The 22,703-nt window shown below is 37.9% G+C and overlaps 1 protein-coding gene across 2 annotated transcripts in view; it reads left to right on the top strand.

Moving 5' to 3' along the window:
• Nucleotides 1–15,995, top strand: part of FAT1 (FAT atypical cadherin 1) — an 88,378-nt gene extending 72,383 nt beyond the window's left edge. Inside the window, exons 18-29 of one of the 2 annotated variants that reach the window (XM_054382835.1) lie at nucleotides 667–864; nucleotides 4,360–5,161; nucleotides 6,333–6,464; nucleotides 6,566–6,729; nucleotides 7,117–7,579; nucleotides 8,101–8,254; nucleotides 8,500–8,610; nucleotides 8,841–9,472; nucleotides 9,722–9,859; nucleotides 11,818–11,877; nucleotides 14,422–14,457; nucleotides 15,367–15,995. In XM_054382835.1, coding sequence (XP_054238810.1) covers nucleotides 667–864; nucleotides 4,360–5,161; nucleotides 6,333–6,464; nucleotides 6,566–6,729; nucleotides 7,117–7,579; nucleotides 8,101–8,254; nucleotides 8,500–8,610; nucleotides 8,841–9,472; nucleotides 9,722–9,859; nucleotides 11,818–11,877; nucleotides 14,422–14,457; nucleotides 15,367–15,995 — 3,519 coding nt within the window. The remainder of the gene's footprint in view (nucleotides 1–666; nucleotides 865–4,359; nucleotides 5,162–6,332; nucleotides 6,465–6,565; nucleotides 6,730–7,116; nucleotides 7,580–8,100; nucleotides 8,255–8,499; nucleotides 8,611–8,840; nucleotides 9,473–9,721; nucleotides 9,860–11,817; nucleotides 11,878–14,421; nucleotides 14,458–15,366) is intronic. The other variant, XM_054382834.1, reaches the window with a different exon arrangement.
• The last annotated feature ends 6,708 nt before the right edge of the window (nucleotides 15,996–22,703 follow it).

Genomic DNA, 22,703 nt, shown 5'->3' on the forward strand with positions numbered 1-22,703 from the left:
TTTAAGTATGTCTATTTACAACATACCTGTTCACTACTCAATAGCATGAGTATTCTGGGGGAGTTGCTACAAGCATTAGACAAGGTTGTGTGTGTGTGTCTGTCAGATACATGATAAAGCACAGTGTGTAAGCATCTGTGAAGCCTCAGGCATCCACGTGATGCAAACTTAGAGAGATTTTATGAGGCAAATTTTAAAATCTGGATTTTGTATTTTGACCAGACTCTGGCTGTAGCAACCACAGCTGTAGTGAGAGCACTAATTAGGGACACAAGGAGTCAGATGGAGTAGTGTGTTTTTCTGGTAGTCTCAACAAAGACAGGTGTTTTAGCTAAATTTGAAATCTTTGATGACTTGGCTATTAATCTACAGTAATGTTAATTCAGACCAAAAGTGGAAAATTAAAAGTTTCAAGGCTGAGCTACTTACAAAAATATAAGACAGAGTTTAAAAATGTACTGCCTTTCTCCTTTTACTTTTTTCATCATTACTCTCAGAAGGTAGTATTTTTCCTTTACCAATATTGTCATTCTGATTTCTCTCATACGATTAAATGGTTTGACAGTAATTTGATTATTTTTTTTCTATTGTGAAAAATTAAATCATCAGGTTACAGCCTCAATTATAACAACACAAATGTAATGTAATTTTATTATGCATTCATAGGAAAATAAACCTATTGGATTTAGTGTGCTCCAGCTAGTTGTAACAGACAAGGATTCTTCTCACAACGGCCCTCCTTTTGTCTTCACCATCCTGAGTGGAAATGAAGAGAACACTTTCCAAATTAACCAGCAGGGAGTGCTGACAACAACTGCTAGTCTGAATCGCAAAGTGAGGGATCACTATTTACTTCATGTTAAGGTAGGATGTGCTATCTCTCATTGTCTTGCATTATTAGTGTACTTAGCTAACTTCTGCCACTCGTGCCAAATCCATCATTTTTTCCTTCCTACTTTTGTTACAAGATCCTGACCTGCCAAGTAGTCATGAACATCTTCAGAAACAGAGTCTGTTGACTTAAGTGGAAATCTACACAGGTTTAACAGTAAGCTTAATTAAATGCACAGTAAGGGTAAGGTCTAAGTGAAATGTTAACTGGGTAAGTGGTCTTGATAAGCCCTTTGCCTTTCATGTGGAATGCTGGAAGATCAGCAGGCATCAGGGACCTGTTGCCACTGCTATTGGCTACAGACTTCCTTTTGCCACTATCACTTGAAGCTGTGAGACAATCTGCACCAAGACAATGAAAACAGGGATATTGAAAGTGGCAGCACTGAAATATTTTTCTATAGTCCCACATTCTTTTTCCAATGGCACTTTGAAAACCTCTCTTTTGAGTTTGGAAAAGAAGGTCAGTGGACGTTTGTTGTAGCATTGAAACTTGCAGCGCAGTACTTGGAGATCTGAGAATCCTACAGGGGAAAGCACAGCACAAAATTTAAAATTACCCTGAAATACTGTAATATATGCCTGCTTTTGCCATTGTTGTGTAAAAAGACCAGACCACATCTAAAAATTGAGGTTATATTGACTTAGCTAAGTTCTCTAAAAATACTCTTTTTGTAACCTGATGTAAGAAAGGTTCAAAACCTTTTTTTTTAACCTTATCTAATCCTTTTTAATTCACTTATTAATTAAGCAGCTGTGAACAGGGGACTTAAAATCGGTAGGCTAAAAATAGCTGGCCTTAATGCTTAAACCTCATTTCTATTTTTGTGTTTCAAGAAAATTCTTACCTTTATTTTTGCATGAGGAATTTCTTTAAATCTCCAAATTATTCTCATACATAATATTGCAAGCAGTTGCAAAGTTTTAGAGCAGTACTGTCTGCATCAATGTATACTGAACTCTTTCTGTACTGGAATAATAATCATGATGTATTTACAGAGAGTCTCTCTCTTCTCTTTGGGGGAGGAAAAAAATTTTCCCACAGATACTCATTATTTTCTGGTTGAGTCACTAAAACTATGGTACTAGGAGCCATCTCTATAAGAACCAACACAGATAAAGGTTCCATTTAAGTACAGCTTACTTTAGGGTTTTAATTTATTTTAGGATTTGAATGTAGTTTAATTTAGGGTTGGGAGGTATCTATTCCTGTTAGCCATTTTTTCTTCCCCAATAATGATCTGCATGGTAATGGTTGAACAGGTTACCCTTCAAGGTACCCAAGGAAGGCACTGGCTTTCCTAGGCTACGTGAGCCTAAAACAACAGTAGAGCTGGGCTTTGCCACACTTGCCTATTAGGGTTTCTAAGTTCTACACCAATTTCACAGTTGCCTTTTCATTTAAGGAAGACGAACCAGCAATGTTTTTCCTGTATGTTCAGTCAATGTAATATAACACTTGTGTGGTTTATTTTATTTTTCTCTAAGCAGTCTTTGTCACATTTCATGATTTAGCTGCACCTTTGGCCCTTCCAAATGTGCCTACCTTTCCTTAAGTATGAGGCACCTAACACCTGGGTGGAATCATACAATTCTTTCATTTTCTAAGCTCTAGGATGCTTGTAAACAGCCTGTCAGTACTTCAGATACCTGTCTATAATTTCTGCACTTCTGTGTCGCAGCTCAAGTGAATGGCTGTGTATGATCTCTTGATACTAATTTTCATTTAACTGACTTTCACTGGTGTGCTTGTCAGTATTGACAGCTTTTACCTTAGTTGCTTTCTGAATGTATTGCTGAGGCAGAGGTCATCTTATGTTACAGGCACACTTCAACTGGAAAAAAACAGACCAAAACACCCACAAACAACCTCTTCCATACACACTCCACACACCCACTATCACCATGAAACTTGTACTTTTGTGGTTTTAATAGAAATAAAGATTTTTCTTTTCCCCAGCAGCAGCCTATGTGTGCATGCCACTCGCATTTGCTTGTGAGGAAGCAGAGGAAATAGATTATCCATTACAAATGTCTCACAGCATTAGTGTGTGAAATCTTCAGCTGTGAGTCATACAGTTCTTTGTGCCACACTCTGAATGCTTTAGTTTAAAACCACAGTAGATTTTTAAATATCTGCACTATTGAAAAATCATTTCTTCTGGGGCTCTTCTTTCCTTCTTGCTGCCCATTTGTTATAATTTTGCTTGCCTGTTTGTTTTAAGGCCTTTCTTGTTTCCTGTGGATATTTCTCCTATAGCTAAACTGCCTGTCTTGTTTCTAGGCAGAAATCTAGGCAAAACAAAACTTTGCCAACTTCAGCTCTCTGTCTTGTTATTTATGTTTGGGTAACTAGAGGGCAAGTTTCTAGCCATGCCTTTATTTAGGAGTTAACTGTTGAAGACATGCTTTGAGACACACATTACCCTTTAAAAATGCTACAATTACGTGCTCACCCACAGATAAGATTTTCCTCTTGTGCTTAAATTTGTGTGAAAAATCAAAAGCTGCTTCACTACATAGGTCTTCAAAATGTACTAACTACCAGTAGTCACTGTAAAATTATTGTTGTGAAATCTAAATAATGCAGGATATCTTCTACTGTCTGAGCCCCGTGTATACTCTCTGTCCTTTCACATCTCTCCAGTTTTTTGAGTCTCACTTACAGTAACTGGGAAACTTCCAGCTCTGGCTAAAAGTTAGATGGGAAACAAGAATGGAGGAACAGAAAAAAAAAAAAAAAAACAAACAAGGGAATTGTCATTTCTCCCTTTTCTACTTTTTTTTGTCTCTTCTTCATACAACAACACTATGCTTTTGTCGAAAAGGGATGGAGGAAAGGGTATGTGGTGTTTAGAAAAGCTTTAAAATTGAATTATGCTGATTCTGTAAAAGACAGTTACTTCAATTATCTGAAGCAAACACCACTACAGGTGGGGTATTTTTGTCTCCACCATAACAAATTTTGAAAGACAACATAATTCTAATTTTTCATGTATATTGTTTTCCTTTGGAAGTACTGTTTGGCATACTGCATTTAGACTGTCTGCAAGATCACCTCCTAATCACTGTGGTGAAGCATGTTGTAAATTTCTAGTGCATGACTCATTTCAAGTTTGTAATCTTTCTATAGTTGAAATACAAAAGCATCAAGCACCATCTGCTGTCTGAAATCAGCTACTGTGCATTTCCTCTGTATTTGAGTAACTTCTTTGCATTGCCAGATATTAAAAGCACTGTAGCCATTTAATCTTAGAAGAAGTGAAAACATGTTGGTGTGTACCTGCTCTTATAAAAAAGCTTTTTAAATTGTCAGTGTTGTTATGTCAGGACCTGTTATGAAATTTACATGAGGAATCTTTTTTTTTTTTTTTTTTTAGAAAAATACAACTGCTGTATAAAGTACAAGTATCTACAGTAGAATTTTAGATAAAGCAAAAATCTAACTCTATCTTCACCCTTCTTTAGGTGGCAGATAATGGAAAACCACCATTGTCATCTTTGACTTACATCGATATTAGAGTTATTGAGGAAAGCATTTATTCTCCAGCAATTCTGCCTCTTGAAATCTTTATCACAGCCTTTGGGGAAGAATATTCAGGTGGTGTCATTGGAAAAATTCATGCAACTGATCAAGATGTTTACGATACCCTGACATACAGTCTGGACCCCAGAATGGAATCCTTGTTCTCTGTTTCCAGTACAGGTGGCAAACTTATAGCACATAAAAGGTTAGATGTAGGTCAGTACCTCCTAAATGTCAGTGTTACAGATGGAAAATTTACAGCTGCAGCTGACATTACTGTGCACATCAGACAAATCACACAAGATATGCTAAATCACAGCATTGCCATACGCTTTGCAAACCTTGCCCCTGAAGAATTCATCGGTGATTACTGGCGCAATTTCCAGAGAGCGTTACGAAACATCTTGGGCGTGAAGAGAAATGACATCCAGATTGTTAGTTTGCAGCCTTCTGATCCTCCTTCAAATCTTGATGTTCTCCTGAATATTGAAAAGTCTAGTAGCTCTCAGCAGCCAATGAGAATTTTGCTCCACAAGATAAATTCTTCTGTGCCTGACCTAGAAGAGATTTTAGGTGTCCGGATAATTGATGTTTTCCATAAGCTTTGTGCAGGACTAGATTGCCCTTTGAAATTTTGTGAAGAAAAAGTAGGGGTGGATGAGAACATCATGTCAACTCACAGCACAGCCAGGTTGAGTTTCGTCACTCCTCGTCATCACAGAACAGCAGTTTGTCTTTGTAAAGGTAAGAAGAGCAGTAAGGAAAATTATATCCTTGAAAAGGTTGTTCTAGTTTTGAACAGCCGTAGTTCATAGGGAACAAATACATACTGTAAGACAAGATGAAGAATGTCCTGTCCTCACTGCACCATTTGTCTAATTCTAATCAGAGTAAGGTGTAATTCTTTCCAATTACTTCATTTTGAGTTCACATCATATAAGCTTATGGGAGGGGACTTTTATGTTTTTATATATATGTGTGTGTGTGTGTATATATATATATATATTTTTTTTTTTTACACCTTCACTTTCTATTTTATGAAAAAGTTTTTTGTTGTCTGTTTTAAATTGCCAGCCACTTTCAGTCCTGTGTGCACAAAGGCAGGTTCTTCCAAAGTACCAGAATACTCATTTCTGCTTAGAGCAATAGCCCACACAGTGTCCATACTTGGCTGGTAATGACAGGGTGAACTGGGAAATGAATACTCAGTAAGACACATTGAAACATAAAGATTTCTAATAGAAGATTAATTTATCTTTAGCTCTGAGGAAAACAAACACTGCTTTATAAAATCATGACTTGACATTGCTGAATAAACTTGCACATCTTAAGGAAGTATTTAAAGCCTGTTCCTGTCTGTATTTGATAGTCTTCTCCAGCTCTCTGCTTTGTCCACGTTTAATAGCTACTTGTTGGGTTTTATGGTGCATGATAGTAATGGTAAACTTTGAACTACAGCATCAGTTTTCAAATTTTACCAATTGAATTGAGTAAGATAACTAGTGTGAGGAGTCCCTGCCCATGGCAGGAGGGTTGGAACTATGTGATCCTTGAGGTCCCTTCCAACCATAACAATTCTGTGATTCTGTGACTTGGCACCATCTCTGGAGACATTAAAAACACCCTACCCTAGATGATCCTGCTTTGGCAGGGGGTTGGACTTGATGATCCCTTCCAACCAAAAAAAAAAAAAAAAAAAAAAAAAAAAAAAAGGCAAAAAACCCCACACCACCTATGAATATGACCCACTATATATGCCATTTGTCTAGTCTGTGTTTCTGTCAGTCATGACCCATAACTACTTCACTTCCTTGTATGTTTGTTAGGAATATAATCTGGGTTACTTTCAACTACTGTATTTAAGTGTCCCTTTTCACAAAATGCCATTACCACCATAATGCATTTTCATTTACAGAAGGGAAGTGCCCCCTGGTGAATAATGCGTGTGAAGGAAACCCATGCCCTGAGGGTACCAAATGTTTAGGAGATCCAAAGGAAGGAAAATACACCTGTGTTTGCCAAGACAGTGAAACTGGACAGTGTCCTGGTAAGAAATTAAAATCTTTGCATAAAACTGTACACTTTCTAAACATAAATTTGATTCCAGTCTTGTGTTTAACACATTTTATGCTTTTCTGTATTCCTTAGCATCAGCTAGCTCTGCTGTGACGTTTACTGGGAGCAGCTATGTGAAGTACCGTCTCATGGAAAATGAGAACAAAGAGGAAATGAAACTGACAATGAGACTTAGAACTTACTCTGCTCATGCAGTTGTTATGTATGCTCGAGGAACAGACTACAGTATCTTAGAGGTATGTTAAAATCTAGTGCATATCTCCTCTTTTCTTGCCATCTTCGTATATTTTATGTCAGAATAAAAGATTAAATCATAACATCTTTCTAGAATTATTAGAATTGAGAATTACCTTCAAAGTTGAGTATGTTTAGTGATACCCTTGGGTGACAGATGTATATGGGACTTTTTTTTTTTTAATGTGTAAAAGGAATTAGTTTAATCAGTTAAAAAAACTAAAACCACAAACAAAACCCACCTGAATTACCTTTTCAATAACAAATTCAAATTCGTTTATAATGCTCAATCCCTACAGTCCCTTAAATCATAAGATGAAAGGGCATCAATATTTTATATTCTTTAAGTGTGCCAGACCATTTGTTGATGCTGTGTCTTTCCCCTGTAGATTCACCATGGAAGGCTGCAGTATAAATTTGATTGTGGCAGTGGACCTGGGATTGTTTCTGTGCAGAGCATTCAGATAAATGATGGCCAGTGGCATTCAGTATCTCTTGAAGTGGATGGAAATTACGCACGACTTGTTCTGGATAGGGTACATACTGCATCTGGTACTGCTCCTGGTACGCTTAGGACACTAAACCTAGATAATCATGTGTTTTTTGGTGGCCATATTCGGCAGCAAGGTACGAGACATGGTAGAAGTCCTCAAGTCAGCAGTGGTTTCAGAGGCTGTATGGACTCTATTGTACTTAATGGACAAGAGCTGCCTCTAAACAGTAAACCACGAAATTATGCACACATGGAAGAATCTGTAGATGTGAGCCCTGGGTGCTTGCTGACCACCACAGAAGGTTGTTCAAGCAGCCCATGTCAGAATGGAGGCATCTGCAATGCACTGTCGAATGGAGGTAAGCCATGCTATATTTTTCTGCTTTCAGTTTTCAAAACTGCTTTTCTGCTTCCCTGCCTCAAAGGATAAAACAACTTTGTGAATAATTCTTGCTTTCCCAGAGAGCTGTTTGAGGCTGGTTGTTGAGCAATTAGGAAGGCTGTGTTCTAGACTCAGTTCCTTGTAGTATGAAGTAGACAAAACCCACCAGGAAAGGTCCACACCGTCAGCAGGTGGGGTCCATCCTCTTACCTGCCTACTTTAGTCTTCCTTCAAAAATTTTGAAATCACTGTGACAAGCTTGAATTTTGTGAGTGAAATGGAAGTTATCCTTCAAACATATTCAGGAAAAAGCCTTATTGTCAGGATTCCCTTCATCTTGCAATAAGAATATTTCTGTTTTGTCCCATCATTTCTTTTCAAACAGGTAGGTGGAGAGGGAGGATGTTATCTTATATCCAGAGGTGGGCAGGGAGGATTTTATCTTAAATTCAGTAAAGCCATGTGTGTCTTTCAGAAAGACTGTGTATTTGATTTCAGGTTACTACTGCAAGTGTGCACCTTTGTTTATGGGAACTCACTGTGATGTAAGTGTCAACCCCTGTGCTTCCAACCCCTGCCTTTATGGTGGTACTTGCATCCCCGTCAGTGATGATTTTATCTGCCAGTGCCGAGGACAGTACACAGGACAAAGGTATGTTTGTGTTGTTTATTGTACTAATGAAGCCCTGAGAGAATAAACAATAAGTGTAACACTTTTTGTTTTCATTTTTTACCTGTTCTCTAATTTAAGCTTAGGCTTTGAAAACCGCAGGGGTTAGTTGAAGTTAATGTCAGCCCCTTATGTGGCAGCCCTGAATCCCCACACTGTCTACTCACTTGCAGTACAGTCATTCATGCTTCCCCTTCTCCCCAGCTCTTTCTTTTTTGTCTTTGCAGGTGCCAGCTGGGTCCATATTGCAAAGACAATCCTTGTAAAAACAGTGGCAAATGTATTGACAGTTTGGATGGACCTGTTTGCGAGTGTGAAGCAGGCTTTCGTGGAGAAAGGTAGGTAGAGTTATGCACATATTGATTGATTTTTTTTTTTTTCTTAACAGTATTACTTAACATTTAACAGTTCAAAGTGGTTGAAGTCTGGAATGTTGATAAAATAGCGAATTGCCTGGTAGTATGCAGTACTGTGTGTTAAACCTAACTAGAATTGTTGAAAATGATGAAACTACAAGAAAGACTACTGATGTAAAGTAACCATCATTTCTCTGCTCTGTTTCTGGTAGGTGCCTGACTGATGTTGATGAATGCATAGAAAACCCATGTCTTAATGGTGCCCTTTGTGAAAATACTTATGGTTCATATCACTGCAATTGTAGCCATGGATTTGGAGGAAAGCACTGCACAGACATTGTTCTTAACAAATACGTTTCAACATCTTGGAATATTGGCTTAGCTGAAGTGATTGGGATTATTGTTTTCATCGCAGGAATATTCCTGTTAGTTGTGATTTTTGTTGTTTGCCGCAAAGTGATAAGCAGAAAAAAGAAGCACCAACCAGAACCTGAAGACAAGCAGCTGGGAGCCACAACAGCTTTCCTGCAAAGACCATATTTTGATGCAAAACTGAATAAGAACATCTATTCTGACATCCCACCACAGGTTCCTGTTCGTCCCATTTCATACACTCCAAGCATTCCAAGCGACTCTAGAAACAACCTTGACAGGAATTCTTTTGAAGGGTCTGCTATTCCTGAGCACCCAGAGTTCAGTACTTTTAACCCAGATTCTGTACATGGTCACCGGAAAGCTGTAGCTGTTTGCAGTGTAGCACCAAATTTGCCACCTCCACCTCCCTCCAACTCTCCCTCAGACAGCGATTCAATACAAAAACCCAGCTGGGATTTTGACTATGACAGTAAGAAATGTTCTTACTTTATTACTTTTCTGTTAAATGTGTGTGCTGGTACAATTTTAATATGAGTACAAAGTTTCTGTCTATGCCTTTTAGGATACAGAAGGCATTATGATTTTACTGAGTTACAAGTCTGATCAGGCTTCATGCTTTATTAAGTTTTGTAAAACCACATAGATCTCAGCTTCAGATTTTATTGATTCTTTCATCTAGAATCTATTAATCGTCTCACTTGAAACTTCTTTCTTTCAGCCAAAGTAGTAGATCTTGACCCCTGCCTTTCAAAAACACCTCTGGATGAAAAGAACTCCCATCCTTATAGCGCTAGAGAAAGCATGTCTGAGGTCCAGTCTCTCAGCTCCTTCCAGTCTGAATCATGTGATGACAATGGTATGTAAAATACAACCATTTTGTACTGCCACTTACATTCATTTTTTCAGTCTTTGAATCTATATCTCTTAAGTATAGGACTTAGATATATCAAACATATATTAAATAATAAGTTATTTAATATATATCTGTATTTGCTTATGTAAAGACACAGATATGCTTAAGTGTTTTGCCTGTCTTACACCTTGTTTTAGTTACTTCAAAATTATATAATCATTCTGTTGTTAGAATATCAAACATAAAAATGCAGCATGAGGTGTTCATAGCCTCATGTTTAAAAAGTGTTAAAAGTGTGTTCAAATTTGAGAATCTCTTCTAGGTAATCATTAGTTATCATCTTATACAAATATAGAGTGATTTTTTAATGGCCTCTGCACAAATATAAGTTTCACTTTGACGTTCAGCTATCAGTAAAAAAACTTTTTGGTATTACAGTTTCATTTGTTTCCTTCTCTTTTTCTTGCTGCAACCTCAGCTCCCATATGGATCAGATCAGTTCTGAGTGAGAGCAGAGTTTAAGGGACTGCTTGTAAGTTTGATTACTTGAGTAATGAAGGAAGCTGCACAAAAAGGAATTTTGCTATAGTAGAAGAGTATATTTGGCTTTCACCATGATTAAAGTGAATTAATAAAAAAATTCATACATTGAAAAAAGCCTATATATAAATACTTTGATCATGACTCCAGTCCATCAAATATAATGAACATATATATTTGTGAGGTTTATTATTAATTGGAAGCTTCTACTTTTCCATTGTGATGACAGATGCTTTTATAGTTGATATGAATGCATCTATTCAGAAACCTTTCAAACTGATTGGAGAGTTATCTCAATTCACTCACCTAAGATGTTTTGACTCTTTATTGCAACTTCTGCTTTTGTCTCTGTGTGGTAAAAAAATTAAATTCCTTTAGCATAGGAATAAAGAATATTCTGCTTCTAAATGAAGTGGAGTGATCTGTTCTTAACAGCATGAAAAGAAAATTCTGTGTTAATTATTGGTGAAAGTAAAACAGTATGCTTACAGTACTCATTATTTTTTTATCAGTAGACCTGATAGCAACTTTCAACTTTCTTCCTGTGGCATTGTGTTGTGCAGTAAATGTTCTCCCCTCTCTCCACCCTATATATTTCTTGTCATGTATTGATTATTCATTAATACATCGTTTTAAGAGAAATAGCTGTAGCATCACAGATAATTGTTCTTTCCTCCCTTCCTTTTGGCAGATTTGAAATTTATTAGTTGGATATTTAATCCCTGAGCCATGCAAGCAAATTGCATGCGCTTACTTCATCCTACCTACCCTACAAGAGTAATCCTCCTCTCTTCCAAAAGTATCTAGGGAGAGGGAAGACATAACCACATTCATTTTGGTTGTTTATAAATGGGAATGTCACAACTTGAATTTGGTATTCCTACTGTCATACCACTGTTCACATACAACTTTAGTAGGTCAACAGAAGTTTGCAGTAGATACTTTTTATAGTCTGATTTTATATTCTAATATTTCAGCTCATTTCAGTGATTTTTTTTTTTCAAGTAGCATACAGCCTAAAAGGAGAAGCCTAATGCAATACTCCTTAATTTGCCAAACACAAGCTTTTAGAAAAGCCGAGTTTATTGCTGTCTACATGAAGTATTATGCAAATGGTATATTTAGGCAACATTTCAGAAATTCTAGCACAACTACAGCATCTTTGTGCTCATGCAGTTATTTGCTTCAGGGATGTTTTCTGTGTTTATCAAGACTAAAATTCAGGCTTAAAGATGTATTTTATATATTGCATACCGTTGCTTTCTAGATAGAAAATGTATATATACACTAATAATCTTGCTTTATAAAATATTAATGAACTGCAATTTTATAGTGTGGGGGTTTTTTTATATCTGTGTGCTGTTTAAAGTGATACTAACTATAGGTTTGTTTTAATTTGCTCCTTTTATACCTTTTACAAGCTTCCGTAGTGACTGTAATACACCTTGTCAATGCTGTTGTTGACTCGGTGGAAAAAGAAGGTATATACATGTTTTCATATTTATTTACTGCTTTAGCAGAATAATGCACGTTTTTCTTCTAGTAATGTAGCCTTAGCAGATGGAAGTTGTAAAGTTATTTATTTGGACTTTGTGATAAGTTTTAGCGAAGAATATATTTATATTGTGTATCTGTTCATATTTTCATGTGTATGCTGTAGCTACTCTGTGGACAGGTTTCAAAAAAGTTCTTGGCATAAACAAATAATCATGGTGCTTACTATTCTGAAAATATTTACACTAAATCTTCCAGCAGAACTGGCACATCTTCAAAGGCAATTATATACACTACTGTAGATGAAAAAACAGCAGCCCTCACTACTTCTTCTCCCACCCACATCTGTTGTCGTCTTGTCCAGCTGCGCAGAGTAGGGGTAGTCTGGTACCAATACTCACTTCCTTGATCCTCAGATCAGTCTGTCTTTTTAACAGAAAAAAATGATTTCTAGTATGCAGTTGAGGGGTATAGGCATACACATCCCTATCAGTTTAAGTAATAAGTTACTACTCAGCCTTACATCAGTATCTAAAAAGCCTGTTTGAATGTATATATGCACACGTGCATATGATCGTGTGTGTGTGGTGTTTGGAAGTGAGCAAGAGGTGAATGAAGGTAGATATTTGAAATAGAAGTTTATTTCTTTTCTGCTGACATTTAAAAACTGGTTCTCTGGAAAACACAAACTCTTGGCAAAATAATACTAGTAATAAAGGTGCCAGTGAGTCTATACATAATTCTAACTCTTAATTTATTTAATCCTTAAAGTTCCAGTTAGATTGCAAGTAATTAAGAACATAAAATTAATTATAGTAACCACATAAAAAACCCACAAATATATTCAAAGTCTATCCTGTCTAATGTATGCAGACACACACAAAAAAAGAAGACAAAATAAAAGACTTCTAATTACATGAGAGTATTTCATTAATGTGTACCTACAGACCATAGTCCTCAGTGCTAAAAAAACTAATGCACAGTACTTTGGAAAGGGAGAGTTACAAGACTAGAAGGCAAAGTTCATAAGAGGAAGTATTTAATAACTCAGTTCAGTTTTTCTCTGAGATACTAATTGGTAAAGCTAGAAATGATGGGTGTAGCTCTCAAGTCAAAGTTGAAAGTCTTGCTTGATGGCTTAGTATCACTGTAAGATAAATACAAATATTTCACACAAAAGATGTCTTGCTCAGCTACTTCTTAACACTTTCATTCCTTCTTTGAAGGCATCTTAAGTAAAGAGTTTTGCTTCTGAGCACACTAAGGAAAATGCCATTTCAAGCACAGCAGGGATCCTTACTCAAGCTGTCAGCAAAGTCAAGTTCTGGGACAGATGGTCTTTTCCTTTAGTCTCTCAAAGAGTTTCTGTCCAACAGGTATCCTGAAAGTATGAACTGTAACTAGTCTCATCCTATGACAGTTGTAGGCCTGTGTTCTCTGCATCGGTCCTTAGGGAAGGTTGTAGTTCTGTACAAATCAAGTGCAAGAAATACAGCTGCAGTCTAGGAGATTGTCACATAGAAAGATGGAGACATCAGGGTCTATTTTATTCTAACATTTTATGTAAAAGGATCCATTTTTTCCTCATAAGAGGCCAGGACTGAGATCTCCCTATTCCTTGGTAAAAGAGCTCTAAGTCTTAAGACCACAGTCAATCTATTAGTTTTAGTCTTGCACTCAGTTTCTCTAGAAAAAATGAGGAATGCCATCTTCTAAGTAGACTGGTCATCAGAACCTTCTCCTGGAGATGAGGCCAGTGATATTTTGAGAGTCTCAGGTTTGACATATCTTTCAGCATGAACAGTATTTTTCTTGTCTAGGCTAAGCAAGCTTAAAAAAAAAATACAAGGGGGGTGGAAGTCCTCCTCAAGACTCAACCTCTATCCCTCCAGTCTTACAAGAATAGGTAAAAGTAAGCATTCTTAAGATTCTAGTATTAGCATAGGCACCACCTGTCCTTACAGACCTGAATAGGAAATACAGATTCCTGAAGAGAGAAAGGCTTAAAATTTGTCAGGTAGTACAGGGCAGTTCTCTGCTGAGCTGATGAGTTGTTGGAACTGCTGTTCAAAGGGAAGCAGGTCTCTCAGTGCATAGAAGCTAGATACTAAAGGGAGAATTCCCATCTTTGCATGAGATACTTGAAAGTATAGGTCCTAACAGATGCAACCCTGTATTGAAAAACAAGGGAGGGGGGATACAAGGAAAGAAGAAAATCAGACCAAGTCTTGTTACCTTTTTAAGCAGAAATCCTAAATGTGCTGATAGGAGGATTTCAGCAAACTATAAAGATTTTGCCACTGCACTGCCATGTCCCAAGCTACTTTAACACAGTAGCTGTTTGACAAGTTCAAGTCTAACAAAGGACCAGCCTAGGGGAAAAAATGCCAACTTCAGTACTGCTAAGTAAACTGGGCAAAAGCAGCATCACCACCAGAGTGACAGTCATTGTTTGTCTTCACATTGATTCTACTATTTGATTCCTAACTACAGATGTTTTCTCCTTTTTCTTCTCATTCTGCCACCTAAAGAATCTTTTGCTGTTCCTGACCTCAGCAATTCAAGAGGTGACTTCTGCATGCAGTTCATTGGTGTTCACCAAAATATTTCTGTTAATACTTGGTTTTAACACAGACTTACTGTTGCTTGCTGTGCATTTGTCTGCAGTGATTACTAGATTTGCACCTTATTATAATTCTGTATTATTTTCTTTTTTGATGTTCAGACGAGAAAAACAGTTGGGTTTTTTAACGAGATTAGGCTCACATCAAGTTTGCAGCATATAAATACAAACTTACTCAAGGGGAGTTTGCAAGAGAGGATCAAGTTTGGTCATTTTTTGCATGATTGAGTTTGATTTTCCTGATTTGTTCTTGTATTTGAATGTGGAATGTCTCTACTAATAGTGAAACATTTTTATCGGAGGTGTGGCAGTGACTGTAGAGCTAACAGCATTTTGTGACATTAACTTTGTATTTCATTTAAGGGGTAAAGTCACTTTAAGTGGTTTGGATACTTTACCAATTAGAAATTACTTCTTTTATGTAGAAAAAGCACGTTCTGTGTAGGCCAAATCTTAAGGAAAACAGGCAGCTGTTACCACCCTAACTGCAATTACTCAAGATTAGCAGCTCCAGGGAGGCTGTTGGTTCTTTGCAATCCGGTGAACAATTCTATACCATTATGTACTGTGACAGCGTATTCCATAGGTGAGCTATAGCTCTTCCCATGTTAGGTGAGATGTCTGAGAAAATGTTAAAAGTTCAAGTGTGAGTGATGCAATATCTAATGCATGGCATAATGCGAAGTCATGTTGAATGTCTTCTGTGGAACTGGGGCAAACTGCTTTCTAATTAACAAGTAATGTCCTAATCACAATGGTTGCATTGTCTTAATATCTGTGTTGAGTTTTCAGTTCAGACTGGCTCAAAGACAAGACACTAATACTACTCTTTTTTAAATAAATACCTTTTCAGGTTATCACTGGGATACATCAGACTGGATGCCAAGCGTTCAGTTGCCAGGTATCCAAGAGTATCCAAATTATGAAGTGGTTGAGGAGTCAGCTCCCCTCTACACCGATCCAAATGCCATTGATACTGACTATTACCCTGGCGGTTATGACATAGAAAGTGATTTCCCACCTCCACCTGATGACTTCCCTGCACCTGATGAGCTTCCACCGTTGCCACCAGAATACAGCGACCAGTTTGAGTCAATACAGCCACCCAGAGACATGCCAGCCGTAGGTAGCTTGGGTTCTTCTACAAGAAGCAGGCAGAGATTTAACCTTAATCAGTACCTTCCCCATCACTATCCTGCAGACATGTCAGAACCTCAAACCACAACCAGTGGTGTCAACAGCAGCTACAGAGAACCTTATGCTCCTTACACATTAGGGTACAATAGAGACTTTGAAGCACCCACTGTAGACAACATGTCCATGTCTGTGTATGCTTCCACAGCTTCATGCTCTGATGTGTCAGCATGCTGTGAAATGGAGTCTGAAGTCATGATGAGCGACTATGAGAGTGGAGATGATGGTCACTTTGATGGTCATGTGAAAATTCCTCCACTTGATTCTCAGCAACATACAGAAGTCTGACACACTCAACAAAAGTGCCTGGACTCTAACAAACTTTATCAAAATTCTAGAACAACTTTCAAGAGCTTTTTTTATTTTATTTTCCTTTTTTCCCCAGCCACAGGGAGTGTTCTTTTTTCAGTGAGCTAAACTGGCATGGCAGCATTGGATCATGCAGTTCCTTTCACTAAATCAGCCTATTTCCATTTCCTGACCTACTGTAATTGGACAGTTCCAAGACTTCCATTGGCTGTGCCATTTCTGAACATCCTTTTTTGTACTTCCATTGTCTATGTTAAAAAAAAAATAAAAATCACGTACCACTTCTCCATGTTAGCATGATGCATATATTTATATAGTTCTAATGCAATTAATTTTCTGCTACTTTTTGTAAATTTTATGTACAGTTTTGATTTTAATAGTTTTAACTAGATTTTGTAGATATTTTGTGAATTTGTTTTCCACTGAACTAGTGATGTTAGTGTGCCATTAAAATCTAGTACCCTGACTTCTTACAATCAGGGCATCACTGTATGTATTCCCCCTGGAAACTAAGGTTTGACATTTCATTATTAAAAAAATCAACATATTCACATAATTCCAATTGTACATAGGTTAGGTCTAATATTTTTCTGGGTCAGCTACATGGAAATGTCTTAAATGGGTTGCTGTATTTTAGACCTGTAAACATTTTTCCCTTCTTGGAAAGTGTGTTGGGGACCCTCTACATACCAGTTTAGAACCAAAACCACCATGACACAGTTTTTATAGTGTCTGTATATTTGTGATCCAATGGTCTTGTAAAGGTTTTTACTGAGAATTACCATTAGCCAGTCTTTCTTACTGACAATAAATTATTAATAAAATACTTTAGCTTTGCTCTGTGTATCTCTATTATATAATATACAATTGACAAAGCATTCAGTGCAGCATTTTTAAATCTGTATATGTTTTGTACTGTATTAAGTTACTTGCTCCAAGCAACACATTTTCCTCTCCTCAGAAATCAAACTGCAGCTATGTTAGAGATGCTCAACTAGATGGCAGTGTGTGTCTACTTAATGGTGTTTTAAAAAGTAATTGGGCCAGTATGAATAAAGATTGATGGGTATCAAACTTCAGTAGCCTTCTCGGTAGTTTGCATTTTTCTTTAACCATCTAATATCAGCTATGTAAATTACTGAGTACTTTTTCTGAAGTCCCAAAAATACATACAGAAAATGCCCAAGATCTTTAAACTAGTTTCTTCCTTTCTTAATCACCTGAATAGTTGTTTATATAAATAGAAGTCCCTTGATTGTGCACTTGCATGATGAAATTTCTGTGCCACTTTCTGAGTTTGTGATGACTACACAGGGGGTTTTTATGCAGTTGCATTTCAGTTACAGTTCTTTGCATGAAGTTCACACTAGAGGTTTACACCAGAAGTTTACCTTGAAGAAGTCAAGACAGGATACAGCTTGCCTGTGTATTACACAGCTGCTTTTCTGGATAGTAAAGAAAAAAAAGCCTCTAACAAAGTTCTTGAGCATAAGTTTGCCCTGATGGTAAGCTGAAGGAATAAGGTAACCATCATCTGCCTGTTGCATGAGGGACACAAGTTCAGAATGGATTTCCTATCATGCTAGTGAATTGTTAATGTAGCCTGGAAAGGTACAATACTAGGTTCTCTCAGGCATGAGAGTTAAGCCCAGGCTTTCTCACCATCTGGGGAAGCAGGGTACTGGCTTTGTATTTGGAGTGCACAACTCTCAGCCTGGCAGCTGTATAATAGAAATGGATGAATTACAGGACAGGGCCAAGAGACATTCCTCTGTGTTAACTTGCCTATATACAGGTAAGAATCTCATTAGGTATGTTAAAAGGCTAAAATCAACTGGTTTAAAACTATGTTCTGGCTGTAAGCTGCAATGTTCATGCTGATAATGAAGAGCCTTTCGCACCTTGGGCCCAGTGATAACATATTTAATAGCTTTAAAAGAATTTTGCAGAACTCTGAGAAGAGGGTATCATGCACTCTAAGCATGACCCTAATAACATCCATCTTGAGCTGTGAGGGTTAAGCTTCGTGACAGTTCTGCTCAAGATTTCTTAATATCTGCTTCTCAGTAGGAATGAACCTCTGAATTCATCAAGTAGAAGATGCTGCACAGATTTGCATCATTTCTCAGTTGATAGGAACCCTGAGTGGAGATGAAAGCCTGCCCTACCAATATATTTTCTTAATTTACTGATGCACATCAGAAAGGTCTGACAACATTTTAAACATGAGAAGTGTGAGGGACAGTAATATCAACACTTAAGTATACATTTACTTATATTACGTGACTTGAAGTCTTAACACAGAACATCATCCTGAAAAGGAACAATGGTTTTGCAAAGTGACTCCCAAGTCAGCTTAAGAAAACTTCATGTCAAAAGTATCAGAATAGCTTTTTTTTTTTTTTTTCTTCTCAAGAACTATGCTGCTAGGCAGCATGCAACACCCAGGTCATACTTCACAGCAGAAGACAAGAGGGCATCATATCAGTCTCTTACGGAAACAACAAGCGGTTTCAACTCTACAATAGCCTTGCAGTTGCTGGGTAAATCAAGATCCTGTTAAACAAATGCTCCCTTTGTAGAAGCACCAGGAGCTATTATCACCTAATTCAAGTCCAGTAAGTGCAGTTAAACCTGATTTCCTACAATGAGCTACAACAACACACAAGACCAAGTTGGTGACATTTTTAATTCAGTTAATGCTCTTGGTAAGCCTAGCGTTTGATTCAGTAGTAGTCCAAGACATTCAAAAGCACTGGTCAGATGACTTGCACTGAGCCATAGTTTTTAAAATCAGGAATTCCAGTGAAGTCATGCATGCAGGTCCTCATAATGATAGTTAATTTTTTACCTAAGTCCTTGTTCAGATTTTTAAGTGGCTAAATACAAACCTCATCTCTCAGCTTTTGAGGACCTGGTATATGTGTTCTGATTCACAGAACACTTAAGGTTGGAAGGCATCTCTTGACTATCTTCAAGACAGAGACTAAAACCTCTCTGGGCAACCTATTCCAGTGTTCATGGTAAGAGTTTTATGGTGTAGTTTCATGTAGTTTGATTTGTGCTTTTTCCTTCTTGTCCTGCTATAGGGCACCACTGAGCAAAGCTTGTCTTCTTTACATCTACACATAAGGTACTTATAAACATCAATAAGTTCCCCACTGAGCTTTCTCCCAGACTGAATAGTCTCAGTTCTCTCAGCCTTGCATATGAAAGAGGCTCCAATCCCTTAATCATTTTACTGGTCCTCTGCTAGACTCTAGCTAACTTTGTCTTACTCATCCACGAGAACGTGAAAGTGATTTTTTTTCTGTATTAAAATACATATGAACTAGTAGAATTTAAAGTTTTATTGAGCAAATTTGAGTCAAACTCATTGCTGTTCAGTCCTGTCTACGTTTTCTCTGGAGCGTATGAAACATTTTGCCTTGGAGCAGAGAACAAACTGCAATTCTATCTGGTTAATAGTATTTGAGGTAGAAACAAAACCAGGTGATCCTGTAAACCTTTTGGTCAGTATTTATCACACCTGGTCTGTGGACTCCAAGTTAGAGGTGTACACTTGCAAGAAGGAACATGGCCAGAGAATACCAGGTTTTGGGTTCTCCTTCAAGGATATTTATTTAAATCAGTTTTCCACTTTTCCCTACTCTACCCCTTGCCTCCATGAAACAAGGACTGGCTCAAGCAACGAAGACTAAGGAGAGCTCCTGTACTACCATAGGGATACAGGAAGGCAGGGACACCTTCCACTGGACCAGCTTGCACAAGACCTCATCTAGCCTGGCATTGAACGCCTCCAGGTCTGGAGCTCTTGTGCTGGCTGGTAAGCTGGGGAACATCCAGATGTTTGTTCTGGGTGTGTTGTGACTGTGCCTCCTCTGAATCTTTGTAGAGTTCTGTGAAGCTCTGTTCAACTCACATAAAGGGAAAAAGAGGAAGCGAGATGATGTGGATCTGGAGGAGCAGGAGTCCTGGCTGATGCTACAGGAGAGGGACTTTGAGGAATTATTAACAAATCAGTCTCTACCTGCAAGATGTGAGATCCACCATTTTATTGGGATAGAGGGGGAAGAAGGAATGCTCCACCTCCACCTTTAATCTATCTGTAAAGAAGACAGTTGGAGAGATTAGTTCATGCTCTGTCAGGGGTGAGATGGCTGACGCCTGCCTGCAGGCAAAGACCCGTGCTGAATAGGCACAGCTCACCAAGGTGCCTAGGGTGACTCCTGGCTCTATTCACAAGCTCTGGCCAGATCACAGCTCTGCACTCTGAACATTAGCAGCTAACTGCCTCACCAAGGACTCTACACACTTCACAGCAAAACTTTGCACACACTTCATGCATCAAAGTCAAGACAGCCGAGAAGTGGGTGCCTCAGTTTCTTTTCATAGATCTTGCCAATTTTTATCATTAAACAGCTTTCTAGCCCACACAAACCTGCATAAAAATATTAAAAATATGAAGTCTCCATTAAATTACTGAAGCAGACATTAATTTTGGCAACATTACTCATTCTGCCACAGCTGGACTGGGGGAGAAAAATCTGGAGTCCAGCACGATACAGCTGCAAACCCAAAAAATGAGCTCTCTGATCTTAGAGACAAAATTTTAAGAGAAAGCTTATTAGAATTATTTTCCCCTTACATAAGTGAATTTCTGAACGTGTTGATACACAGAAGTTTATTGATTAACAATGCCCAACATCCATTGCTAAATCTGATCCATGGAAGCATTCCAATCATAAGAGAAATGCAAAACTTCACACAAAGTCAAGCATTTGCAGCAGTCACACAGGAATCAAGGCCAGTGTACCTTGTCAGCAAGAACACGATATGATCATTTTAACAAGAGCACGGAGTTTCATCTAGAGGTAAAGCTCAGCCATATGCCTTTCTAAACTTTTTACTGCAAATGATCATTTCTCAGTTTCTTTTCTTGTATGTTTGGAGTAGAATTCTTCAGCATGAGGATAACCACTGAGAAGCCCAATTATGTGAATGAGTCATGCTAGCATTAATCCCCAGGGTGCCAATTGGAAAACATGCTAAGCAGGATGAATTGCTCTCAGAGCTTGCCTTTAACTCTGAAGAAATACACATAGAAAAATTGTGCTGCTGCATCATTTCTCTTTGCTCATTTTCTATCTTTTTTCTGGTGAACTCAAAGTACTGACAGTGAATTCCTCCTGTTTAAACAATACTTTGCAATGACCATAGAGGTAATAGAAACTTCTGCTTTGAGTTTCATGGCAGGGGAAAAATACCTCAACTCACAGAGGAAAAAGCTAAAAATATAATTAGTCTGATTGGAGTCTAATTGGAGCTTGATTGTGTGTATCAACCTTTTTTTTTTTTTAAAGCCAAACACTGTTCTGTCCCACTGAAATTTCAGGGAGTTCCAAAAACTCAGTGTAGGTGTTCAGAAACACCTAGAAAGGGGGAAAACAACGCTTACTTTGCCTGAGTTAGATTAGACTAGATGCTTAAAGTGTTCATATGTACATCTTTCACTGATTGCCCAGAGAGTTCATGCTGAAGAAGCCAGAGAGCCATCTAACCTGGGCAGCAGGAAAAGATGAAGACAAGAAATGCACCTTGTGTCTCAAGAAAACCAGAACAGCAAACCAGCATCAGTAGCAAAAAACAAAGCAACAAAACCAACCCCACACAAGCACACAACCACCACCACCAGCCATCAGCTCAGAGCCAGGCATGTGCAGAAGCAAAATGTGAGAAATATTTAAAATCAGAGCGAAAACAGCTACTAAAACTGGAGAGCAGCTGAAGCAGAGAGAGATTCTGCTTTAAGTCAAAGAAAATAAATTCTAGTAATGGTTTAAAAGGCTTTTAGCAGGTCATGTCTTAAGTATTCTAGACACTTACATTTGTAGCCTAGAGGGTTCCTCTGATTTAGTGTGAGCTAATTCTTGCTCAGTGTGCAGGCTTTTCCAAGACCTAGATGCAGAGCTGTGTTCCTCAAGTTAGTCTCATCTAACTGGAGATAGCAAACCTTAGATAGAACTGGAGATAGCTGCCCTTCATAGCCTTCCTAAGCAGGAAAGGATTTTCCTCTCATTTCCGTACTGTGCTTTAGCAGGCTTTGTCATTCAGAACAGCTAGACACATCAACACCTATTAATAGCCAAACACCTACAGATTCTCAAAGAACATGAGACAATTTAAGAAGGAGCTTTCTCATGATCAGAGCATTTCAGAGTTATTCACAATTAATATCTTAATTGCTCCACGTTTCCAGTGTGTTCTTCATTTACCATAAGGTGAGTACCTTGCCTCAAAATGGGTGAGTTACATATCCTTTGCCCAATCCCCATTTGTGTCAGTATTTCATGCTCATTCACATGATGGTAAAACAACTTTCAACCTCAGCCCTGTCAGTGATTCCTTCACTACATAAAAGCATACCATGAGCCCCTAACAGCAAAAGCAGCTCTTGAACTTGTCCTTCACAGTACACAGTACCCAATGAGTAATAATACTGTTGAAGACACAGTATGTAACAAGGGGTTCATTTTAAAACGTTGTAGAAGCATCAAAAGCCAAAACTTCTTACTGCCATCATCAAAAATATCCAAATGGCACAAAAGCAAGCAAGTTTTTTTATGGAGAGCTAAGACAGGCAGCTAAAAGGCAAATCTTAGCATGGAGCACAGATTGTACCAAGAT

Source organism: Indicator indicator, chromosome 8 (genome assembly GCF_027791375.1).
Source record: "Indicator indicator isolate 239-I01 chromosome 8, UM_Iind_1.1, whole genome shotgun sequence".
In the NCBI taxonomy this organism is placed as follows: Eukaryota; Metazoa; Chordata; class Aves; order Piciformes; family Indicatoridae; genus Indicator; species Indicator indicator.